General features: G+C 44.2%; 1 protein-coding gene across 1 annotated transcript in view; it reads right to left on the reverse strand.

Annotated features, from left to right (window-relative positions):
• Positions 1–20,404, reverse strand: part of DENND11 (DENN domain containing 11) — a 44,238-nt gene that overhangs the window by 5,847 nt on the left and 17,987 nt on the right. Inside the window, exons 4-8 of the mRNA XM_023184981.3 lie at positions 10,937–11,090; positions 3,241–3,379; positions 2,148–2,279; positions 1,865–2,015; positions 1,135–1,203 (exon numbers count right to left, since the gene is read on the reverse strand). Of these exons, the coding sequence (XP_023040749.1) occupies positions 1,135–1,203; positions 1,865–2,015; positions 2,148–2,279; positions 3,241–3,379; positions 10,937–11,090 (645 nt within the window). The remainder of the gene's footprint in view (positions 1–1,134; positions 1,204–1,864; positions 2,016–2,147; positions 2,280–3,240; positions 3,380–10,936; positions 11,091–20,404) is intronic.

The raw sequence follows: 20,404 nt of genomic DNA on the forward strand, positions 1-20,404 counted from the left end.
TAAAGTTAGCAAAGAAACCATTTGGCATTAATTACGGTGTGATTAGGGAAATCTCTAAACAAGATGGCCTGTCAAAATCCATTTTCCCGTTGAGGGAAGTGACCGGGGTTTAAACTCAGCCTGAGAAGAGGCCCCCACACCGCTTTTCTCTTTCTGCTTAGTCATAGGAAGAAGCAAAAATTCAACAACAACAAATTGAACATGAGCCAACATTACCCTTGGGTGTTTGCTCTCCCTTGATGACTCTTTGGAAGGAGGGAGATGCACAGATCAAGGTTTAAAAGTCACTGCTTTAGAGTGCTTTATGAACAAACAAGCCCCGTTCAGGACAGCGCTGTCTAGTTAGACTAGACACTCCAGCCCCATATAGCTCTCAGGTCTGCAAAGTGCCCGATGCCTGAAGTGGCCCTGGGTGCTCAGGAATTTCAGACACAGTGGCACATGTCATACTGGATGAGACTGTGGCTGTGCTCAAGTCTCAGATACTTTCCACCGAAACAGGATGTAGGTTTAGGAAGTCCACTATTAGAATCAAGGTGCTGCACCTTTGTAGAAATGCCCACATTAAGTTTTCAACATCAAACCACAACCTCACCCCTGGAAGACCAAACAGGAAGCTGGGAGAATTCAGTTCACACCACAGAAGGCTACTTCACCCAGCTGTCTAGGAATGAAATCAGTGCTGTGAGGTGGAAAAGCCCTGGTTCCTACGCCTATGGGGCAAAGAGATTTCATTTGATTCAAGAATTAAATGTTCAGATTATCCCATAATACTCAGTGCAAGGAACAACTCTATTCAAAGGAGGCAATGGAAATGAGAAGTCCCAGAATCCTGAGGGACAGACAGCTTCTATGCAGTGGACATCCTTGATGTAAAAGCCCAACAAGAAAAGAAACACTAAGACTCCTGTTTTCTCTTAAGGGCCCTGCTTCTTTCCGTAAGTCCTCTGGGTTCCCCCTAATGGCATTTCAGGGCTCAGGTTTGCCTCTGTAAGGAGCCTGGCTCTTAGTGCCCTTGGCAGCAATGAAGGGCATCCCTGGTCTGCAGTGAGTGACATGGGAGGGATGCAGGTCACTCAGTTAGTGCCGAAGGGATCCTCAGGGAGACCCCACGCCCACGGCCACAGGACTCACAGCACGAAGAGGTCCTCTTCACAAGGGTTGTAGTCTTCTTCTACCTCCTGGGAGTACAACAGCATCTGCCTGTTGGGAAGGAGATAACCATGAGACTCTGTGCAGGTACCAGGACCCCAGTCACAGGTGAGGCCTCAGCCAGGCATCTTCAATGGGCCACCACCTCCCAGGAAGCAGCACCAGCCAGGAAAGGGAGCAACAGGGTTTGGACTCAAAATCCCTGGGGTCCAGGGCCAGTTCTGCCCCTGGTAATCTTAGGCAAGTAACAATCTCTCCTAGTTGTCTATCAGTGGGGGATGATGATAACATTTATTTCATAGGATCACCAGATTATTGAGAATGACATCAGATACATATAAGCAAGCTTCTAATACAGCGACCAACACAATGAAGGTGCTCAGTCAAGGTGCTTCTAAGCCGCACACACAGGTACATCTAAAGGTCACGTGGAGAGCATCTGGCAGCTAAGGTAATGTCCACAGATTCCAAAGTCCATGAAAAGAAAGAAACCAGCACCGTGGATCTACTCCCCTCCTATCAGGGCAGCATACAGGGAGCCTGGCCTCTTCCACTGCAGGGCTTCCCTTCGTTTCCATCTCCATCCCAGGCAGCATGGAGACTGGCAGAAATGCGTCAGGGAAGGGGCAGAGGTCAGGCTTTGCAGAGACCCCCACGCTGGACCTGCCCTGAGGAGGGTGGAGCCCCTGGTTCTCCCCTTGGCTGCCGCTACCTCTGCTCGTTGAGCCGGCGGTACTTCTCCCTGTCAGCACTGTTGATCTTCAGCAGCGGCTGCAGGTGGTCGTGGTGTGTCTTCACATTCTGGTTATCCACGTAGACGTCATACAGCTCCCGCTTCTCCTCAAATATCTTCTCTGTGGTGCCTGTGGAACCCGGGGTTAGAGAGGTGGGAACCCACCCAACCCCACTGGGAAGCAAGGCGCCCGGGAGCTCCCTGTCTGGGAGGAGCAGGGCTAGGACCTGAGGGCAAGAGGAGGGGAGGGCCCCGTACTCACAGGCCACATAGGACACCTCTACCTCCAGGCTCTCGATGTCGGCCACGTTCACGTAGAAGAAAGGCTTGGACTCAGGAATGGTGCCTCCGATGCCAGGCAGTGAAACGTTGGCCAAGCAGCAGCAGCAGTACACTGTGGGGACGGAGGAGGTGAGCGGGGAGGGTCTGCCCCTCCACCCCCTTCCTCCCTTGGAGCCTGCAGCTCAACACCTCTGCTCAGGTTATATGGTGCCTCAGGAGCCAGGTGGTCCTGGCATTCTGAGGTGACAGGAGGTAGCAAGCTTCTTTAGGTCCCACAGGAGAAACTGATCCCTCAAGGTGACGTCAGCAACATGCTTCCCAAACCCAATAAACATTTCTCAGTCTCTCTCTAGCTGGTCTTGCTTAGAATTTGACCTTGTCAGAACTCCGGCATCGATAACCCTTGTATCTTCTGGTTCCCCCTTCTGCCTGTCCCTCCCCGGTCCTTTCTGTCCTTCCACCTTTCTGGTCCACCTCCTGTGTCTGGAACACCCCTCCACACTTGTACTTTCCCCAGGTAATGCTGTCCATCTCAGAGATGAGTGTAGAAATAATCTATCTCCCTCAAATCTTTATCTCCAGCTCAAATGCCCACAGGTCCTGACCCAGCTATGCAGGGTGGGCGGACACCCCTGCTGTGAAGGTCTCAAGGCAGCACACCCTCATCACATCCCACACTAACCTTTTCAAGCCAGCCCCCGGCTGCTCCTCAGTCCCCCATCTGGTGGCCCCACCATCCTTGTTATCCTAGACTCTTCCGTTGTAGCCTCACACACATCAGAACCTTTACAATCCAATCTGACAAGTTTGGTCCAGTTTCTCTAAAATACATCTAGAATGCATCTTCTCTGCTTTAATCCAGACCCTAATCTTTGGCCAGGCCACTGATGTGTCCTCCAACCCATCTTCTACATTGTCACCAGCGTTCACAGCCGATCAGGTCACTCCTGGGCTTAAAACCCCATCCCCTTGATGTGGCCCAAACTCTTCCAAACTTGATCAGTGACAGAAAGACTCAAGCAGTTTCTGCTCCAGGGATTTAAGCAGCACCCCTGACTCTGGCTTCTGGTTACCTCTATAGCACACCACGCCCACAGGCGGGGGAGAAAATATCAAAATGCGCTTTCGAAGTAAGGCAAATTTCCAGAGGATGAGGATCTGTTCTCCAAAGAACTTTATAAACTGAGACATGCAGCCAGCTGGGTGTGTGATCTGAAAAAATTGAGGGGAATAGGGAGGAGAAAGTGTGAGGAACAGCTTGTTAGAAATATAGCAAAAGGTATCTAATCCTCGCCTCCGAAATTCTAAAGTCCATCCAAACAGATACATTAAAGGATGCTTATTTCCACACAAAATGATGTTTTTCACTTTAAAAGTCTTACCTTTAAACTGGATTTCTGTAATACAACAGGTCCCTGATACACTGATGTTTGAGTTTAGAGATCATTCTTTTACTCAGGAGAACAATGCAAAGAAAACAAAGCTAAATTTAAATTTTAAAAAATCAGAATAAAAGCATCTCTGAAGACACATTCTGCTTCAATAAGAAAACTCAACTCAAAAACATTACTAAGCACTGTAAGTAATAACACAGTGAGCAAACAGTCCCCAGTCAGATCCCAAATCTACAGAACTACTACTGTGCAAAGTGAGGTGTCTGCAGAAGTCACAGGTAGGAAGGAGCCCCTGGCATAATCCGTGCTACACTTCACCTCTGACCACTCTTCCTTCTTTTTTTGAGTTGGAGTCTCACTTACTCTGTCACCCAGGTTGGAGTGCTGTGGCGTGATCTTGGCTCACTGCAACCTCCACCCTCCTGGATTCGATTTTCCTACCTCAGCCTCCCAAGTAGCTGGGATTACAGGCGTGCACCGCCAAGCCCGGCTAATTTTTGTATTTTTAGTACAAACAGGGTTTCACCACATTGGCCAAGCTGGCTTTGAACTCCTGACCTCAAGTGATTCACCCACCTTGGCCTCCCAAAGTGCTGAGATTACAGGCGTGAGCCACCACGACTGGCCCCACTCTTCCTCCTGACACTAACTGGCAACCCCTGAATTGCCTTCTGGGAACCCTGAGCCAAGGAGGATCATAGGGGTTAAGAGCATAAGCTCTGATCCCAGGAAGAGCTGAATTCCAAACCTGACCCTGCCATTTACTAACAGGGAGATCTGGGGAAAGTTAGCTAATGTTTTCAGTTTACTATTTTTAACTATGAACTACGGAATTATCACCTACCTTGTAGGGTTATAAGGACCACCTGAGACAAAACATGAAATAGCACATAAAAACAGCCAAGGCTATTTTTAGGACAGAAAGGCTTCAAACCCCAGGCCTTGTAAGCTTTGTGAAAGGTCACTTCCATGCCAAAGTGCCAGAAGTAAGAGCTCATCACCCATCAGGGAGGCAGGCAAGAGCACTTCTGAGAGAGGCAGCGACTCCCAGGCTGCCTGCTAGGGTTTAACAACTACCAGCCTTCGGGGGCACCTACACCCGAGCCTCAGGGCGGCCTCTGCACTCTGCCTGTCCAGGCCAGGGCTGTCTTGGGCCCTCCAAAGCTGCATCTGCAGTACCTGGAGAGGATATCCCTTTCCAAGGCATCACTCCTGCACTGATACCATTCCCCTACCCCACGCCAGGATAAAGGCAACCCTGCGCTGAGCATGCCATTTGCCACCCATGCCTACTCCTCTGCCACCACATCCCAAATCATGAGGAGGAGAGGCACCAAGTGACCAAGGCTGGTTGCATCCCTCCAATCACTATCTCTCATCAAAGTCTTAACAGCAACCAGATAGGAAAGGGCGCCAAAGCATACCCCGGTTCCTCCCAGCTTTCCCACTGGTTATCTTCAGGCGTCCCACTTGTTCTTCCACCACATGGAGGCCCGGCAGGGCTCGCCCGGCGTATATTTTATAGGTTAGTGGGAGAAACAGGTAAACAAGCATTTAAAATATAGCCTGATGGGAGCCGTGATAGGAGAAGAATGGGGGTTGGTGGAGCAAACCAGAGGGTGCCTCACCCCACTCCAGGAGAGACAGAAAAGACTTCCTGGGGGAAGTGATGTTGAAGCTTTGACATAAAGATGAATCTGAGGCTGGGCGCTGTGGCTCACGCCTGAATCCCAGCACTTTGGGAGGCTGAGGTGGGCAGATCACAAGGTCAGGAGTTCAAGACCAGCCTGGTCAACATACCCCATCTCTACTAAAAATACAAAAAATTAGCTAGGTGTGGTGTCACGTGTCTGTAATCCCAGCTACTTGGGAGGCTGAGGCAGAAGAATCGCTGGAACCTGGGAGGCAGAAGTTGCAGTCAGTTGAGATTGTGCCACTGCACTCCAGCCTGGGCGACAATACAAGACTCCGTCTCAAAACAAACAAAACAAACTAAACAAACAGATGAATCTGAGGGAAGGTGTTCACATACAAAGGCCTGCAGGTAAGAGGGAACATGGCCCTTCTTGGGACCTGCAAGTAGTTCAGGTCCTGTGCCCAGGCCCATGCCAGGAAGCACTGCCCATAGGACCACCTCTTCTAAAAGAGTCAGCTCTAGAGACTTCTCACCCTCCTCACTTTACCAGGCTCACTGCACATGCAACAGAAATTTCTCCTGCTTTCATTGACATCTCTTTCCCCTTTTCCAGCCTTGTTTCTCTGCAGCTTTTACAGAGATCTCTCTTTCCTTGATGTCTCCAGTGTGTACCTTCATGTTTTCCCTCCAACCTTTCAAGTCCATACTCCATCCTCTTTTCACTCCAATTTCTTTTTACTCCCTAACCTCTGTCACCTCAGTCTCCATAGCAGGCTCTGATAAGACCCATGCCGGCCACTAGGGACACCCTCCACTGCTGGGGCCCAACCCTCCTCCCCTATATCCCTCTCCCACTCCCCCATGTTCCTAAGGGGAGCATTTAGCAGCCACATCTGGATCTCTCAGAGAGGTCTTCCTCTTCCCTCTGCTTCCTTTCCAGTTTATTTTCTTTCCCTCTGAAACAGTCCTATATCTGACTCCTACGTTAAAAGTCTACTTCTTTAAAGTTTTTTTTTTTTTTTTTTTGAGAGGGAGTCTTGCCCTCTGGCCCAGGCTGGAGTGGGAGTGCAGTGGTGCTATCTCGGCTCACTGCAACCTCTGCCTCCCGGGTTCAAACAATTATCCTGCCTCATCCTCCCAAGTAGTTGGAATTACAGGCGTGCGCCACCATGCCTAGCTAATTTTTGCATTTTTAGGAGAGATGGGGTTTCACCACGTTGGCTAGGCTGGTTTCGAATTCCTGATCTCATGATCCACCCGCCTTGGTCTCCCAAAGTGCTGGGATTACAGGCATAAGCCACTGTGCCCAGACTAAAGTTTTTCTTTATATGTGTGTTCATGTTGTAAAAATTCATTGAATTATATACATATGATTTTTGAACTTCTATAAAGTTTTATGTTTCAATAAAAAGCTTAATATATATACATTATTTTCCATACATGATAATCATATATACTATTTTTGAACTTATTCCTATAAAATGTTATATTTCAATAAAAACTGAAAGATATATTACATTATTTTCCATCCATGACAAGTATTATATCATACATGCTTTTTTTTTTTTTTTTTTTGAGACGGAGTCTCGCTCTGTTGCCCAGGCTGGAATGCAGTGGTGCGATCTCGGCTCACTGCAAGCTCCGCCTCCAGGGTTCACACCATTCTCCTGCCTCAGCCTCCCGAGTAGCTGGGACTACAGGCACCCACCACCATGCCTGGCTAATATTTTTGTCTTTTTTAGTAGAGACGGGGTTTCACTGTTAGCCAGGATGGTCTCGATCTCCTGACCTTGTGATCCGCCTGCCTCGGCCTCCCAAAGTGCTGGGACATACATGCTATTTAAGTGTCGTCATTTTTTCCTGGCCCTGCCTTTTTTATACATGTAAGCCTTGCCCTACCCCATCCCATACTTTACCTCATCCCAGGGAATACATATCTTAATAAACTTGTATACACCCATCAATACTTTCCATGTGTACGTCTGGGTGTGTATGTGTGTGTGTCTATCTAGAGACTGTGACTGTTTAACAACAGTGTAATCGTATCACATGTACAGCCGGCCGGCCCTCTGTATCCCGATACCATATCCTCAGATTCAACCAACTGCATGCAGATAAAAAATTTTGGAAAAATAAAGAATAACAATAATAAATATATGTAAAAAAACAACACAGTATAACAACTATGTGCATAGCATTTCCATTGTATGAGGTATTATAAGTAATCTAGAGATGATTTAAAGCACAGAAGGTCCCTGATTTACCATGATTCAACTTACCAAGTTTTCAACTGTATGATGGGTTTATTAGGAGGTAGCCCCATGGTAAGTCAAGAAGCTCCTTAAGACTTTGATGGGATTATGGTTTCTACTGAATGCGCATTGCTTCCACACCATCATAAAGTTGACAAATCATACATTAAGTGGACCCATCGTAAGTCAGGGACTGTCGGCTGCGTTGCCAGCATTAAATGCACTTTTGACTTACAATGTTTTCAACTTACAATGGGCTTATGGGGGTGTAAACCCACAGTAAGTTGAGGAGTATCTGTATACGCACAGACTACATCCTATTATATGGGGACTTAAGCATCTGCAGATTTGGGTATCTGAGGCAGGTCGCCTAGAACCAAGGCCCTGCAGATACCAAGGGATGATGAGTTTTCTGCACCTTGCTATTCTCACACAAATGAGATCTGGTGGTCCTTCCATGTCATCTTCTTATGCTCTAATTCACTATTCACCACAGGCCTTTCAATACATAGGCCTTCTAGTTTTCTACCACTGTGAACAATGTTGAATTAAATATTGTTCCACATACATCATTCTGGTAGATAGATCCTGAGGAGTAAGGTTGCTGAAACAAAAGCCACGTATGTTTTATTTATTTGTTTGTTTATTTATTTAGAGAAGTCTCACTCTGTCATCCAGGCTGGAGTGCAGTGGTGCGATGTTGGCTCGCTGCAACTTCTGCCTCCCAGGTTCAAGCAATTCTCCTGCCTCAGCCTCCCGAGTATGTGGGATTACAGGTGCCCACCACCACGCCTGGCTAATTTTTGTATTTTTAGTAGAGACAGGATTTCACCATGTTGGCCAGGCTGGTCTCAAACTCTTGACCTCAAGTGAGCTGCCCGCCTTGGCCTCCCTAAGTGCTGGGATTACAGGCGTGAGCCACCATGCCTGGCCATGTTTTTTATTTTGATGTGCTGACATACTGTTTTGTAAAAAGAAGACACTCCACATTTGTACCTGCAAACATGACAGTACCCTCTTCCCTGCATCTCCTAGGGTCTAACAGTTATGTTAATGAGCTGTCCTCAAAAGCATGGGCAGTTTTCTTTGTTCTTAGTCCCTCATCTCTGGATTCTTATGGGGAAGAATATGAGTGCATTTGGGTCACATGCAGGTCACCTCCCTGTGGATTTGGAGATAATTCCAACAGAAATTTGACTCTGAAGGAAAAAATGGGTCTCAGTTATGAGCAGACAGAAAGAGAACAGGACTCAGGTCAGTGTAAGCCCAGAGTACCTCCAATGGCCCTCTGACCATTTCTTAATGATTGTCTCTCAGCCTATACCATGGGCTTGGGAAACCTGTAAAGGACAATTCCTAAACTCACACGCCAATTGGCTTCCTGTTAGAGTTCTTCAATGGAGAGCAAGGATTGTAGATTGAAAGGCAGAAGGAAATCTCTTCAGCTTCTTCCTCCAGCTAGTATTTCTCCAGCAGCAGAAGACACCCATGACTCCAGTCTCCAGCTTTCCTCAGCATGCACAGCACAGGTGCAGCCACACCTCCTGAGAGGTCCCAGCATAGATGCGCAGTGCCTCCCTCAGTGATCTGAGTACTGGCTGTGCAGGGACCCCTCCTGCAGGCTCCCACAGTTTTGATCATTCTGCTTCTCTTGCTTTGTTACCCCAGCCCTAGGGGAGGGTGGAAGGCAGCCTCTAAGACAGTCCCCAGTGATACCCACCTCTTGGTATTTATGGCCTTATGCGATCCCCTCGTCCTCTTAATTTGCTTCTAAGAAAATAATGGTGACATTGCAGGGCTGTCACTTCCATGATTAGGTTACAAAGGGATCTGACTTCCATCCTGCTAGTACACTCTCTTACTGGCTTAGATAAAGCAAGCTCGCATAGTGGAGAGACCCACATGGCTAAGAACTGAGGGGAGCCCCCAACTAACAGCCAGCAAGGTACTGAGGCCTTCAGTTCAAAACAGTCCTCAAGAAATTCAATCCTGCCAACACCCACATGATCTTAGCGGTGGACACCTCCCCAGTCAAACTTTCAGATGATCCCCTAACCCTGGCTGATACCATCTCATGAGAGATCATGACACAGAGAATCTGGTTAAGCCATGCTGGGATTCCTGACTTACAGAAGCTGTGAAATAATAAATATTTACTGTTTTAAAACATTAATTTGGGGATAATTTGTTCCACAGCAATAGATGACTAATACAGGGCATTAGTCAGGCTATTGTCTATGATTACTAATATATTGGTTACCTATTCCTTTTTTACTCCTTCAGCCTTCCAACTCCTATATTACTGATTTCCTGTATTAAATTAGTTTGAAATACCTAGCATGGTCTCTTTTCCCGGTAAGTCCCTAATTGGTACTTATTAGGATTCAAGTTCCAAGGTCTACTATTTAAGGCTCTCTACAATCTAATTTCAGCCTAGTTCTACAATCATTTCCCTCATGCCAGCTGACTTAATCCCAGCCAAACTAGTTTGCTCCTGTCCCATGAACTTGGCTTGCATTTTTCCGTGTCCACATCTCTGCAAACACAATAAAGTGGGGCAGGACACATGCACTGGCTGTGGCACTAGACCTCTGTTTAAACCTTGGCTCTAACTCCTATTAGCTATAAGACCTAAAGCAAGTCACTAGCCCTTTATAAGCTTCGGTTGCTTTCGCTGGAAAACAAGGATTAAAAAAACATTTACTTTTATTTTAGAGAATGCTGCAACAGGTATAGATAAATAGCTGGCACAATGCGTAACTCCCAGAAAGTGCTAAGAAAGTGACAGACCATGGTTCTCACTGCTGCTCACACCTTTCCTGGTTCTGGAATCAGCATTCCTCACTTTCCACCTAGCCAAATACTCAGGGACCACATCCTCTCCTAAGGCATCTTCCCAGAGTTCTCCCTTGGACTCTTGGCATAATTCCTCTACCAGGGGAGTCCTAGGTTTCCATAGAAACACCCTGTGGCCAACCACAGAGGACAGAGAAGAAAGAGAAAGAGGAGATTCATGTTCTTAGTCATATTTGCACCCTTCCAACACCTAACGCTTCGCTGGGTGCTTTGCTAACTGTAAATAGGCATATTCTGGTACCAAAGCCAAAGTACGTCAGAAACAAATACAAAATGACGTAACATCAAAAGTATATTCACTAAGAAATGTCATACTTATTCATCAAACTCTTCATCTTTAGTTCAAATGTCTGGTGTTAAAATAGCAGAAGCAATCAACAGAATTAAATCCATCTTTTCACGACTGGCCTATCACGCCTTTATACTATGATTACAGAAGTGTCTAGAAAGCATATTAAGATAACTTGCTTTACCTTTTAAACAAACCAAATGCTTATGTTGCAACTCTATCAAAAGTAGATATTTTGTATGATCCAAAGACATAAATTTTGTATTCATTAAAAATTAATCAACAGCTACTATTCCCAGATACAGATCCAGTATCGCGTAAGAAAAGCAGGGCTAACCTCACCTTCATCTCAGGGTACATGTATCGGTGGATGGAAGGCAGCCAGTAGACAGGGGGCAGGCTGCTGCCTCTGCCGGGACCAGCATGGAGCACCCCCTTTTTGTCCTCATAGAAGGCGGCCAGATGAGAGTAATGTCCTGGCATCTCCAGCTGGTGCCTGCAGAAAAACACATACATGCATACATGCATGCATACACACACACACACACACACACACACACACAGTGAGAACAGCCCTGGTCACAGCTCTGCTACCACTCCTACCCCCCACCCACCTCAAGGGCTGCAACGCTCGGGGGCAAAGGCCCTGACATACTCCAAAGATCCCCATTTGGAGGCTGCTCAGGTCACCTCCTTTAATGCTACAGAAGATGCTTAGGAAAAGTTCAAACATGGGCCTGAAACTCCCTGACAGCACCATGGAACACATTCTTTTTCTCATGGGAAACAGACAGAATTAACAGACTATGACTAATGTCTATTGTTCTTGAGCAAGGTACGCCGGAGACTGGGTGCCACTTCCCAGAGAATGGCTGTTTCCTGTGTGAAGGGCCAGCTTGAAAGCCTAAAATTCCCTGCTTAAAGCCGCTCTTTGTTTAGAGAACTCATGCTTGCCTGCTTGCTTTGTTGTTATGGAAGAATACAGAGAAGCTTACCCCCAATGTCTCAAATAAGAGAAAACAATTATTATTGGATATCACCAGGGCTCATAATTTCTGCATTAAGTATAATAATAAAGAAATAAAAAGCATCAGAATCTCTTCTCTGCCCGCCCCACTGGCTCGAGTCACAGAGCCTGGCTGTGGCTGGCCCTGCTGGCTGACCCCAGACCCCAGAACCCAGAAGGCAGCACCCTGGGCCATTTGGAGAGTGGAGAATCCTGCCCCCCAGTGGAGCTCAGGAGCACTGTGAGGACTGTTTGTCAGTATGTTTAATGGGGGTGTTATAGGTTGAATTTTGTCCCCACAAAAAAGATGGGGCCCCAGCACCTCACTCAGAATGGGAACTTATTTGGATAGCATCTTTACATAGGTAATCGAGTTAAAATGAAGTTACTGGAGCCGGCCCTGGTCCAGTATGAATGCTGTCCTTATAGAAAGGGGACTTTTGGACACAGAGACACACACACACAGCAAACAGCGGGTGAACATGAAGACAAGAGACTGGGATGATGCATCTACAAGCCAAGGAACCCCAAAGATTGCCAGCGTCCACCAGCAGCTGGGGGAGAGGCCTGGAACGGATTCTCCCTCACAGCCCCAAAGGGAACCCACACTGCTGAGACCTTGACTTTGGACTTCCAGCCTCTAGAACTGTGAGACACTATGTTTCTGCTGTTTCAAGCCACCCAGTTTTTGGCACTTTGTTATGTAGGCCCGGAAAAGCCCTAATTGAGGGGGGAATAAAAGGCACCAAAACCCTCTTAGCCCATCGTTATTTTCTCAGTGTCCTACAATTTCCATCAATCAATGAACAAAAAGCAAAATACAGCTTCACTGAGCAAGGGAAACATCCCTAATTATGGTTGGCCCTGGAACAGCGGTGATTAAAAACAGGCATTCCCCGCTGCCGCACTGCCTCTGCAAACTGCCACAGTGGATTACCCCAAACTATGACACCAACTGTTCAGAGTCAAGATTTCATCAACCAGCTATAGCCTTCCATTCTCCAACCATCTCCACTCCACAGTGACTTACAGCTCTCATGTCAAAGTGATGACAACAGACCTTCAGACAAATTTATATTTTAAAAAGGAAAAAAAAATCACTATATTCATATAATGATTACTAATACAAGATGGATGATAGCTCCAATTTCAGGGCTTCTATGCATTTTAAGTTTTGACAAGGAGGTAGTCCTCCTATAACAAATAACTAGTTGGGAGGAGGGTGCTTATAATCATTTAGCTCACTTTTACAAATGTTCATGAGCTAGACAGGAAACCCATGGTCTAAGCTGTGTCTGACAATTCTGAGAAGATGGCAATTTCAGATACTTTTTAGGGAAGTTGGTGAAACTGATCAAAGTTTGATTCACAGAAAAATCACAAAAGGCAATTATGTTCAAAGGTGTTTTTATTAGGATGGAATTTCCCTAAAAAGAACACTGAGAATATTTTGTTATATTTTAATACTGTATTTTTCTGTGTTAAAGGGGGCTGTGTCAGGGGTAATTTATATTTTTTCATTCAAAGGTATTTCATTAGGATCAAATTTCCCTAAAACTGAGAATCATTTCATTGTATTTTTAATACTACTATATTTTCTGTGTTAAAGGGGGCTGTGTCAAGGTAATATTTTTTCATTTTCTAGGTTTATTGTTTGCTGATTTCTGCTCAATTGCCTTTTCTGTTTAACTACATTAAACCGTATACTTGAATCACGATTCTAAAGAAAAGTTCGGTACAAAAGTTACAGTCCTTTAGACAAAGAACTAATATGAGGATTCTGTGCTTTGACTGCCTCAGATATTACTGACTGATGGGACAGAACAAGGCAATAATATGGAATCTGAACATAGACACAAACATAAATTGGCAGTTCCTGGATGAATGTTAAGCAACTGTTGTATGAAAGCCTCAAAATTTAAACACACTACAGATTTTGCAACAAACAAGATTGTCAAACTACAATATCAAGAAAGACCGAAAAGTACTGAAACAAGGCTCAGAGTGCTGGATAAGTTAGTCTTCAAAGATGATGTCAAAGGAGCCCTTCCTGGTAAACTTACCTACAAGAATGCAGAAAGCGAGAAACCACCACACTGAAACGTATGCCAAACCACCTATGGAAACCATCCAAGAGCCGTGACACTGTAAAAACTAGAGAACAACTGGCTCAATATGTATTATTAATCTGAAGCCATAGGCTGCTGGGCCAGAGACACTGGAATTCTCCTTAAGCCCACAGCTCCTTCACTGATAAAACACAGCCATATGTGGCCATGCAGATGCCCAATGCAACTGACCCTGCCTGTCCCTACCACACCGGCAATAATTCATCCACAATCAGAATCAGAGATGCCTTCGTGCGACAATTACACTTCATCACTCTGGTGTGTTAATTATTGGTCTGAACAGGCTGGGCATGGTGGCTCATGCCTATAATCCCAGCACTTTGGGAGGGTGAGGTGGGTGGATCGCTTGGGGCCGGAAGTTCCAGACCAGCCTGGCCAACATGGTGAAACCTGTCTCTACTAAAAATCTCAGCTACTGGGGAGTTGAGGCACAAGAATTGCTTGAACCCAGGAGGTGAAGGTTTCAGTGGACCAAGATCACACCACTGCATCCAGCCTGGGTGGCAGAGCAAGACTGTCTCAAAAACATATATATCTATGTGTGTGTGTGTGTGTGTGTATTTACGTATGTGTATATATGTGTGTATGTGTGTGTATATGTATATATCTGTCTGAACAAATGGACTCCTAGTTCCTGGCTTTGCAAATGCAGAAAAATAAGCACCCCCATTTTCTACTGCTGGTGCAGGGATACAATGGCACCACCTTATGAAGCATAACTTACAGCTTGTATTAAATTGTACATTGTATATATCCTCTGATCCAATGATTCCCCTTCTCGGATTGTGGCCTAAAGAACTATTTCTAGATGTGAACAGTCATTTACTCATAAGGATGCTGATGTGCACGGTGGTGAAAAAAATAAGGAACACCCTAAAACCCCAATAACAGTGAAACAGTTAAATAAATTGTGATGTATCTATATATTGAAATGCTGTGAAACCACAATAATATTGAGGACTATAATTCATGATACACCGTAAAGGTTAATCTACCAAGTTACAAAATTTACATACTGAATGACCTCAATAATCCTTTTTCTTTCTTTCCCTTTTGGAGACGGAGTCTCGCTCTGTTGCCCAGGCTGGAGTGCAGTGGCGCGATCTCAGCTCACTGCAACCTCTACCTCTGGATGTATTTGTCATCTAGCTTCAATCATATTTGATCCATATGGTTATACTTATACCCTATACCCTACCATCACCACTTTTTTCCTAGAATGTCTTAAAGAAAATCCCACCTCATAACATTTCATTGATAAATGCTTTGTAAGGCATCTCCAACTGATAAAATCTGTTTAAATAACTAACACATAATCGCCATGCCATTATCTCACCCAACAATAATAATGCCTTAATATAAATATCCAGTCCACATTCAAAATATAGCCACTGTCCCCCAAACGCTATTTCACAGTTGGTTTGGATCGAGATCTGAGCAAGGTAAAATGTGGTTATGAGTCATAGGTCTGTTTATTCAATAACAGTCCCTCTTGCCTTTTCTAATTTAATTTTTAAAATTATGAAATAGTTCTCCAATATCTTCTGATTCATAAGAAATAATCGTTAAAAGACTCTTTAGAGATACTGAGGGCAAAAATAGGTTTGGAACATCAGAAGTCAGAAGAAATACAAAACACAGATTAAGTGCTGCAGAAATGAAGACTAGTGAATTCATGTAAAAGCGGCTGCCGTATTCAAGTATTATCCTAACCTAGACCTGAGCTTATCTAACTGTGCTTCCTTCTTTTCCTCATACTGTCATACAAGTCTCTTCTGTTACCTATAGCCGTCTTTAATCACCAAGCCGTAAAACCTTTCTAGCTATGACTCAAAATCTAGAAGCCATAAAAAGACGAATGAATTCAAAGAAAAACACCTATATGACAAGAAGGTAATGTTAAAAGACAAATGATAAAGTGTTATGTAAGTTTTCAATTTATATAACAAAGAAAAAATTTCCCTATTGTACAAACTCCTAGAAATTAATAAGAAAAGGCCGGGCGCGGTGGTTCATGCCTGTAATCCCAGCACTTTGGGAGGCCGAGCTGGGGAGATCACATGAGGCTGGGAGTTAAGAGACCACCCTGACCAACATGGAGAAACCCCATCTCTACTAAAAATACAGAATTTGCCAGGCGTGGTGGCACATGCCTGTAATCCCAGCTACTCGGGAGGCCGAGGCAGGAGAATCGCTTGAACCCGGGAGGTGGAGGTTGCAGTGAGCCGAGATCACACCGTTGCACTCCAGTCTGGGCAATGAGAGCCAAACTCCATCTCAAAAAAAAAAAAAATTAAGAAAAGCTAAACAACAAAATGTAGCAAAGGCTAGAAATGGTTCACAGAAAAAGAAATACAAATGACTCAAACACATACAAAGGTGCTCAACCTCACTTATAAGAAAAATAAAAATTAAAACTATACTGATATACGGTTATTTTATCCATCAGGTTAGAATGTCCAAACTCCCAAACTTTCATTTTTGTGTTGGCAATGTTGTGATGAAACAGACATTCTCTTGCATTACTACTGGGCATGCAAATGGCACAACCTCTATGGGAAGCAATTTGACAGGATCTATTAAGATGATATATACATATATCCTTTAAGCCATCAATTTCATTTCGGAAAATTTAATATACAAATATACCCCTCACGTGTGAAATGCATGATATTCAATGCAGCATCATTTGTAGCAGTAAATGGACTGGAAACAACCAAATGTCTATCAATAATGAACTTGATAAATGCTATTATTCTATACAAGGCATATGACACAGCTGAAAACAAGGAAGAAACTCTCAACGTACTGATGAGATCTTTCATACTGTTGAATGAAAAAGGCTAGGTGCAAAACAACACGAATAACATGCTATCTTTTGCAAGAAAAGGGAGACAGTATGAATATACATTTGTATTTGTATATACACACACACACACACTTTGAGATAATACATGAGAAATGAATTATGATTACTGAGATTTGGACAGATATGGGAACTGGATGAAGATTTTTCACTTTATGTGAGTGGTAGTCTGCCACGCTCTTCTTCTTTTAGTAACAGAACCTTCCAAATTTTAGATGGACACATGGATGCCCAGCTAAAGACCACATTTCCCAGATTCCCTTGCTATTTATGTGTGCCTAGTAACCAAGAACTGGTCAATGGAATGTGAGTAGAGGTGGTGTGTTCAACTTCCAGATCCCGGAAGTTCCAGATCCCGGAAGTTGAACATACCACCTCTGCTCACATTCCATGGAGCCAAGGTCTTTCCCTCTTCCTATAGGCTGGAAAATAACAATGTAATGGGGAGACAGCTTCTACCATGTGGATAAGACAACACTCTAGAAAATGACATACTGTAAGACTGAATGACTCGGGTCCAAGAATGACCAGTGGAACAGAACCACCTACCCACAATGAACTACTATGACTGCCATGCTGGAAAAGCTATAATTCTATCTTACTGTGTCATGGTATTAGGGGTCTGTTCTTCATTATAGCAACGTAGCCTATACTCTAAAAGCCAAAAACGATACCTGGAAATGAGTTACTACAGTATCAAAAACCATATCGAGACACTGGCTCTGTTGCTGGAAGGGGAGGGTGGTGAGAAAATAGATATTGCAGACTAGAAAGCTGGCAACCCTTGTTACACTTGTAGCAAAACATCTGCTAGAACTTCAATAATTTTAGACCCTGTGTCGTCTGAATTTGTAGCTTTAAGGGGAAGCAGTTGGAAATAGAATGCTGGTGTGTGCTGACTGCCCCTTGTGTGCTTTTAGTGAGCTACTACAAGAGTAAGATAAAAACAAGGAAGAACTGGCTGGTTTACAAGGAAAAATGGAATAAAATACAGCCTACTAAGGGTCATGTGTTCTAAATTTGGCAACATAAATCTATTGAGATTTCAACAATTTGGGACCCCATAGGGCTGGAAAAGTCAATGCTACTGTACCCCAAAAGCAGGAGACAGGAGTCTCTCTCAGGGCATCTATGAACGTCTGCAGTTTAGTATTCTTGGGCAGACAAGCGAGTCCGCTTATTTACAAAGATCAGATTTAGGGAATCACCTCAAGGAAGTCATTATGAAAATGAGGGAGAAAGGGATGGGCCAAAAAGAGAAGCCAGTAACTATAATTCAGTCTGCTAATTAAAATCCATGACCCAAAGAAGATCTTTGGTCGTGGATACTTTTACCTGGAACTGACTGGAAGCAAACCAGAAGTCAATTTAGTTTTTGAGGGACATGTATTGTCACATGCTTGGCTTATAAAAGCCTATGACTTCTTGACCTCCAAATCTATACCAGCAGGAAAGGTGTTCTAAAGCTGTACAGCCTCAAGAAGGGCATGTTCTCCAATGCCCACTGCAGATGTGGTTATGGAGGAAAATGAAGAAAGAATCTTCTAGAAGACAAAGCCAAGTACCATGGAGGAAAATGGACAGGTGATTCTACACAACAGAACCAAAGTTGAACCAACAGCATACTGACTCGGCAATTCCTGCTCAGCAGAATTTCACTGTTGTTATGAACTAGTGACCATCCATATTTCTCATTCTTCCCTTTTCCAAACAGGAGTTTGTATTGTGCTTCCTACCTTACCTCCTTTATTGCATTTGGGAGGTAGGGAGTAGAGGGACTTGGCTATTCTTTTATAATGTAAAGAACTACTGCACACCACAGAGAAATCCTAGATTTTAGACTGGGAGTATGAACTGAATGAGACTCTATGACGTCTCCTTTGGGGTGGGAGGAATGGCCTTTACAAGTGGGAAGAAGAGTACACATGGATACCGGAGTGGCCAGAGGGGCAAACTGAGGCAGAAGCTGTTGACTTTTTCTCAAAGTCAAGCCTTCCCTTCTTCCTGTCTGTAACCAATGCCCCAGAGTTCTAACCGGTCACAGGGTCACCCACCTAGTAGTGATGCTTCCCAGTCTGCTTTGCTGTTGGGTGTGTCTCTGTGATTGAGAACTTGACAATGGAATATGAGAAGTGAGATACGTAAATTCTAGTTTTTCCCTCTTCCCTATGAGCTGAAATGCAAACATAATAGTAGTAAGCAGCTTTCAACATTTGGGAAAGAGCACCTTGCAATACAAAACCATTCTTAGGATATGGTAGAATAACAAGAGATGAATATGGGTCCCTGAACAATTGTATGGAACAGAGCAGGCTACCTAACTTGACCACTTGCCTACCTCTATGCTATGACATGAGCAATAATCTTTTATCTTAATCGGGCCATAGTAATTTTGGGCCTCTGTTCTTGCCTTTTAGCCAGGACCCTAACTAATAAAATAACACCTTAAAATCTTTGGATTTTGAACCATGAGACTGTATTGCCTACTTGGAAAATTAGCTTTTTAAAAGGAATAATATTGTTTTAAAAGTGTCAAAATCCCAATAAAATGGTCTTTTTTAGAACTTCATAATATTACTTCTGAGACAAAAAAGAAAAAACTGAGGAAATATTTTGAACACAGAAAAAGATATATGTGCAAATGTATTTTCCATAGCTCCAAAAGGTAGAGGAGCAGCTAAAAAAAAAATAAACAGTTAATAGAAACATGCTGCATGTTCAGCCACAGAGAATAACCAAGTAAATGTATGGGACAGCTCCAGCAATAAAGAGCTATTAAAAGAATCATCGAAATGATAAACATAGAAGACAATGGGGGAGAAAAGATATGCATGACAGGCATTCCTGGAGAAGGAAAAACCAGAACGCAAAAGTTAAATATTTTATTACAGAAGAAACAGTTCCTAAAATTAAAAATAAAAGACCTATCTATTGAGCAAAGGGGACAAACTATCCCAGAACATTCTGATACGAACTAATAAACATTTGGCAAGTTCAGGCTGGGCGCGGTGGCTCACACCTGTATCTCAGAGCTTTGGGAGGCCGAGGCAGGCGGATCACGAGGTCAGGAGTTTGAGATCAGCCTGATCAACATGATGAAATCCCGTCTCTACTTTAAAAAAAAAAATTAGCCAGGCATGGTGGCGGGCCAGCTACTCAGGGGGCTGTAGTCCCAGCTACTCAGGGGGCTGAGGCAGGAGAATCGCTTGCACCTAGGAGGCAGAGGTTGCAGTGAGCCAAGATCATACCACTGCAATCCAGCCTGGGTGACAGAGCAAGACTCCGTCTCAAGAAACAAAAACAAAAACAAACAACAAAACAAAACATTTGGCAAGTTCAGAAACAGCACAGACAAAGATAAACTCTACAAGTATCTGGATGGAGAAACTTCTCCAAAATAACTAATTTCAGATAACAGTAGAACAGTATCTATAGCATCCTGAGGGGAACAAGAAAGCATTCAAGAACTGTACAACCAGCTCAGGATAAAGGGAACAGGCCAACAGTATTGATCATGCAAGATCCTTTCAAAGAAAGAAAAGTGTCTGATGGTAAAATTCAACCATTCAAGAATTTTTTATTTTTTTATTTACTTTTATGTTTTAGACAGGGTCTTGCTCTGTTACTCAGGCTGGAGTGCAATGGCACAATCATAGCTCAAAACTTCTGGGCTCAAGCCATCATCTCACCTCAGCCTCCTAAGTAGCTAGGACTACAGGTGCACACCACCATGCCTGGCTAATTTTTTTGTTTTTGTAGAGTTGGAATCTTGCTTTGTTGCCCAGGCTGGTCTTGAATTCCTGGCTTCA

The sequence above is a fragment of the Piliocolobus tephrosceles genome, chromosome 8 (genome assembly GCF_002776525.5).
Source record: "Piliocolobus tephrosceles isolate RC106 chromosome 8, ASM277652v3, whole genome shotgun sequence".
Lineage (NCBI taxonomy): Eukaryota > Metazoa > Chordata > Mammalia > Primates > Cercopithecidae > Piliocolobus > Piliocolobus tephrosceles.